Source organism: Lutjanus erythropterus, chromosome 9, assembly GCF_056507025.1.
Source record: "Lutjanus erythropterus isolate fLutEry1 chromosome 9, fLutEry1.hap2, whole genome shotgun sequence".
Taxonomy (NCBI): domain Eukaryota; kingdom Metazoa; phylum Chordata; class Actinopteri; order Lutjaniformes; family Lutjanidae; genus Lutjanus; species Lutjanus erythropterus.
Genome location: NC_139325.1, coordinates 40073727 through 40079726, shown reverse-complemented (window position 1 = coordinate 40079726; position 6000 = coordinate 40073727). Strand labels below are relative to the sequence as shown.

General features: G+C 39.4%; 1 protein-coding gene across 1 annotated transcript in view; it reads right to left on the bottom strand.

Moving 5' to 3' along the window:
- Nucleotides 1-2987: 2987 nt before the first annotated feature.
- dgkb (diacylglycerol kinase, beta) overlaps nucleotides 2988-6000 on the bottom strand; it is an 89437-nt gene continuing 86424 nt past the window's right edge. The window contains exon 25 of the mRNA XM_084727588.1: nucleotides 2988-4035. Within this exon, the coding sequence (XP_084583714.1) occupies nucleotides 3928-4035 (108 nt within the window). The 3' untranslated portion in view covers nucleotides 2988-3927. The remainder of the gene's footprint in view (nucleotides 4036-6000) is intronic.

Genomic DNA, 6000 nt, shown 5'->3' with positions numbered 1-6000 from the left:
AGTGGATGTGAAGTGAAGTACTGTGTCACTCCTGCTGAACCCCCCCGAGGACGAAGAAACAAAGTTCAAGTGCAGTCGTCCACCCATCTGACACCGAGACACGCAGTAAAACCAAGTGCCACTCTAGACGAGAGAACAGAAAGAGTTTTTTTTTTTAAAACCAAAATTCCTGAAAAGTTGACTTTTTGAACACATTGGTACCCCAGTCTGATGAGGCCCTACAGTAGGTGCCTTGAAAGTCTAACTGAACATATACATATATATATATATATATCTTTTTTTTTTTTTTTAAAGAAAGCAGTATCTTGGTGTTTGTTTTGTAATGACCAAAAAGTACATTTTCTGTATCTTTCTGCAGGGATAGTTCCATATTAGCGTTGTCCAAACAAACAGCTGACAGATGTTGTTACCCCTCACTTAGTCCTACCAACTATGTTACGTTACATGTTCACATGACGCCAATTAAGTGACCACAAAAAGGTGGTTGTGGATGGACGGGTCAAACAAGCATTTTCACTGTGGGGACTGGGGTCCGAATCCAATGAGAGATGAAAACTGAACGTTGACATATTGAAAGTTTTACATTATGTACGTGGATGTCACTTTGGTCATGTGACATACATAAGATATGCATCTTAACCCAAACCACTATCTTTTCCTAAACCTAAACAAGTTTTTTTGGTGCCTAAATCTAACCAAACTGCTGCTGTCTCACATTAAACACGTGTTTAATGTCAAGTGACATATGCTACCTGACTTATGTAATGTACTTAAGGTCCAGTGTTTTTTTTGGGGAGTCACTGGCAGGACGAGGAAATGTCATAAGGGGAAAGACATCTTCACAGCTAACGGCACACAATCAAATATGAGGGCTCGGTAAATATGGAAAAACGGCTTCTACTATGAATGTTCGTAGGCTACAGAACTACAACGTCCTCCGGTCAGTAGTGCCCTTTGGTAGCTGATTTAATGTCTCTTAGCAACTGCTCAGACGTCTCTCGACCGTTGCCATGGAAACTGCCCCCAAAACCTGAGTTAGCTGCTGTGGAACCTTGCTGCCCATGTTGTGGAAAATAGTCATCAGTTTCACCACATAGAATTAAAAAGGTTACAGGAAAACAGGACAAATTTTGATATCGAAAATTAAAATAGGCTGTGTCAGAATCAACTTGTGTATAACCACTCGACTGGAGCAACGTGTAATCGCGTTCAGCACAGAGACGGACACTAACCTGCAAGCAGAGCTGCTGCTGCTAGCACTGCTAATGTTAGCCAGGTCTGTGCAGTTAAACAATATTGTTTACCTGCAGACAGAATCTGTGATCCTGGTTGGTCTGAAAAGTATTTAGTGAGTTGTTGTCAGGTTTTGAAGGATAATGTCCGATGTTTTTACTGGACAGGGCAAAACGCCACAAAAAAAAAAAAAAAAAAAGAGAAAAAAGATCTGGCTGTTTTAGAATGTGATTAACAGCTTCAAATGACTTAATACACAGTGTTTTTTCAGGCAGTGTTTAATGTTATCAATTAATAAATTGTGCTAAATAAACTGCTTTCTTAATGTTAGACTAGTTGAGAAGTTTAAATTAACATTAAACATTAATTGACAATTAGTCAGCAGGAACATCCCTGGTGATATTAGGTCTGTGCAAATCGTCATCTCATGGTCTTTTTTCTCTGCAAAGTCTTTGTTTTCTCTGCTCCTTCTTTTCTGCCTTTTTTTCAGAAAATTGTGAAGGCAATTATAAATGAAAGTTTTCACAGCATTCTGGGTGCAAATTCAGGAGGTTCATCTCGCTACACAGAGTGGAGACACGCTGGCAGAAAGAGCAAACTCAAATCCATGACTGACTTCAGTAAAGAACATTGAACAGAACCTTGACTTCATCAGTGTCAGTAAATTAGAGTGAAATACAAACTTCAAGATTCCAAGGTAATGCAAGTCCAGTGTAAACAGGATTTTAGACAGTTTATCCATGTATGTCCGAAAACTTTTATCCTTTTTAGTAAAATGGAAAAATATTCACTAAACAGTTTATATTTCCTCACAGAAAAACTGATTAGAATTCAAATTTCAGTGACTTTAAGCACCATAATATGTGTTAGGGGGTCAAAGATCACTGTACAAAGAACACCAGAACACCGGTGTCAAACAACAAAATCTTTTTTTATTATTATTTCCATTATCACTTTTCTCAGTCAACATTGGCAGGCATAATTTGTTTTAGGCAGAACAACATGGTGTGAGTTTTAGAGTGAAGCGAGTAAGCGGAAAAAATAAATAATACTGTGTACAAAAATACAACCTCACTGTACAAACGCTGCAGAGTACAAAGCAAAGAGATGGAGAGTCGTCAGACCTCGGTCTCCTCTGGGCTATGGCACTTTTAAAGACTGAAACAGTCGAGCCTAAAATTCTTCTCAGCAAACAGGCAGGAGTGCAATTCTGTTAAAAACAACACATTTATCAGGTGTTTGTCACACTGGAAGGTCTGTAACAAATCCCCTGCAATCTGAAGTGATGTGCGTATTTATCTACTGTGATCAAGTTTAGGATAAATATTAAATGCAGGCTTGTTCTGAATCAGTGCTGTTACCATCCAGAATAATATCAAGGGAGACTTTTATATGAAATGAGCAGCTCAAAATGAACGAAAAGTGCACTAGGAATTATTTTATAGACAGCATGTGCACACGAGTGCCTGTAAAATGCCTCTGAAAACTGTAATCATCAGATGGGATTGATTTTCAGCATTGATTCTTTACATCAGGCTTGTACAATATATATGTCAATAGTCATTTTGTATTTAGACTTTAATTGGTTAATGTATGCTTGTATGCGCAGCGGACTGTAAACACTCAACAGCAGACAACAAATCAATGACCAGAGGAGGTCAAACTGCTTCTGAGTATCCAACTATACAGTCATTGTACCAACTGATCGAACATTTCACTTTTTTTTTTTTACTGCTTTTCACTTTAAAAGTACCTGAGTACCTGTTCAGAAAAAAAACACAGGATCCCGTAAAAATGCAGCCATCTTATAGATAAAGTATGATATGGTTAAACGGAGCAGCGCTGTAGATGTAGATTCAAAAACGATCAATTTCCACAACAGATCTTGGTCACTCATGCAACAGAAACTGTGCACACAACTGGTAAAACTGCCTGGCAACCTCTCGTGCGACGTGAAACAAAGAGTGTCATGCATTTTTCATGGAGATCAATAATCATTCCTAATCTTTTTCACTGACGGCGCGGCAACACGGCAGATCAAAACATGACAAGGATGACTTGCAGGAACCGTTAAAAGAAAGCAAAAGTGATTCTCTTGTCTTTACGCTACTTGAAGCCATTCATGAGTGAAGCGCTGAAGAAATGCTGAGCAAAGAGACTTCACTTCTCACTAAACACTCGGGAAAGATCAGCTGCAAACTCCAGATATGTCAGCTCCGACGGCGGCTACGTCGTTCACCGTCCATCATGCATCAGGGGTATGCAAATGCAAAAAACTGTTAAAAAACATCAATAGCAGCAAAATATGAATAAATAAATAAATACATCATATCACAAAACACATTCATCTGTGGGTTTTTTCCACATGGCACAGATCACAACAGCAAAAATAAAAACAGACTTTTATAAAATTGGACTTCCCGAAATAGCTTCAGTGTTTTTGGAGCTAAACTAAACTACACACTGTAGATCAAAGCGTCAGCTCTAAACCGCACCTCAGTTTGGACTGAGGGCTTCTCGGTGACGTCTCCATGCTGCAGGCGATAACATACTGAACCTGCAGTTTGCTACTGTACGCTGGGCTATCAAACAGGCATCAAAGACCCCCTTCACTAACGGGCCGAGTGATGATCAGCTTGTGACCGCTGCTCTGCAGGCGCTTCTGAGGACTCGAAGGTCTCGAACTGTGATGGATCAGTCGTTGCTCTCGGTGCGCGTTCGTCTGACGATGGAGGAGAAGAAGCTTCGGCCCTGCGGCGGCCCCATCAGCATGGGAGCCTGGTTCTTGTGGACGATCTCGATCTGGTGGTGGAAAGAAACAAAGGTATGCTAGCATCATTAGCTAGGAACATCTTTGAAACTTCTTCAAATTGTAGTTTTCCTTTTAACACGAGCCGAGCACACTGCAGATCTGAAAACAGAGAAAGTTGACAGAGGTTCTGCTGGATACCAAGCCTGCTCAACTGTTATTGAAGCACAGACCAAAAAGGGGCGGGACTTCAGAAGGATAAATTTTATGCCTCGGTTTTTGTGCCAACAAACTACATTTGAGGGCATGAGTAAATGTCCACCATATGGGCCTAAGGATAGTGATGTCGGTGATGCAGCTGTCTGGTTGTTGGGACAATCCATCCTTTGGTCCCGACTACTTCGGCCTTGAGCAAGAACTTTCACTTGTACAGAAAAAAACATCAAATTTCAGTCTGTCATGAAATCCACTGAGCACATTCATGCTATTAAAGGTCTTTTGATTTTTTCTTGCCACCCTTAGGAGAAAGTTTACACCCGAGGCCCCATGATACGATATTATCGCGATACTTACGCCACAATACGATGCTGTGATTTTAAACATTTTGGGATATGATGAGTACTGCCATATTTAGTGTGATATATTGCAATATTTTACCTTTTTTACCTGCAAATTGTGTCCCTAAAGGAAAACTTTGTCAACAAGATACTACAGCGGTTATAAGCATTATGAGGAACTTAATTTTACCTGTAATTTTCTCACTACAATTTATCCTTATCACACAATTAATTTTCTAGCCACAGTTTCATTTTACCCAGAATGTAATTCAATAATGCATCAACAATAAAAAAAATTCCACTATGGGTACTGGGTCCATATGGGTTCTTGTCAAATGGGGTCTGTTGGCTCATGAGTGCACTTTTGAGGGTCCTTAATGCGACAAACTTTGAGAATCCCTGGAGTTCATGTCGCTGATAACGAATGGTGACATACATTATGGTAAAGAATGGGCTTTACGAGTGTAATATCTGACAATATCCTGTTTCCCAACAACGATGCCATTTCTGTTGAAGGTTGAAATTGCAGATCAATGGAACAACAAATATCAACCATCAAGGGTTGTCATATTAAGCACGTAGTTCATTATATTGTTGCAGTTAGAGCCTAAACGCAGTAATGGGGAGAGGAAATGCTGCCATCTGCATTAAAAGGGCCACATTCACTTCAAAGGAAAGCTGCCATTTATTGTACTTGCACTGTGACTCGGTAGCAATTACCAGCTTTTGTAGGCTTTCTGCTGTCATTAACCAGGATTGAACTTAATGTTTTTGATGTTCTTTGCAAAATACAAAAAACATGATAACCTTTTTAAAGGAAGATCTAAAGGAATACTTTAATTTTGGGAGTGACTGAGCTCTGTTTTAAACATGCTACATTAAGCTTTTATGCATCAACAGGCCCTGTTAAAGATTAAAATTAGAACAAATCAATTATGTATGCAATGTGTAGCCATCAAAAATCACCCAAACTAAAAAAATATAAGAGGAAATTATATTTAAGACTCAACAAAGTGTCATTTTAGCAGAATCATGAACTGGAACTGCAGTAAAATTTCAGTTTGCAGCAGTTAATTCAGACCTACTTATCAAAGAGACAGTGATACATGTCATATGTCGCTTCAAAATGCAAATGGTTTGATGGTGTTAAATATGTTATGCATGCAGAGGAACTGAGAAGCATTTGCATAGTTGTTGTTGTTAATAATTAGTGGGTTAACATCCCAACAACTGTGATGTTTTTATAAGCATTTAACAGGTCGACTGATTCAAATTCAGCCCCGACATACAGTATGAATAACTCGCCGTGGAAATCATTGCAGCACAATTATGTGTTGTCAGATCCTAACTTTGCTCCGTTGAGTCGTGCTGGCAGATACAAGAGCACTCTCAGGCTACTCGTTTTGTCATGCACTGGGCTTTTTAGCTGTGCCTGAGCGATCCATATGTAAATCTCGGCAG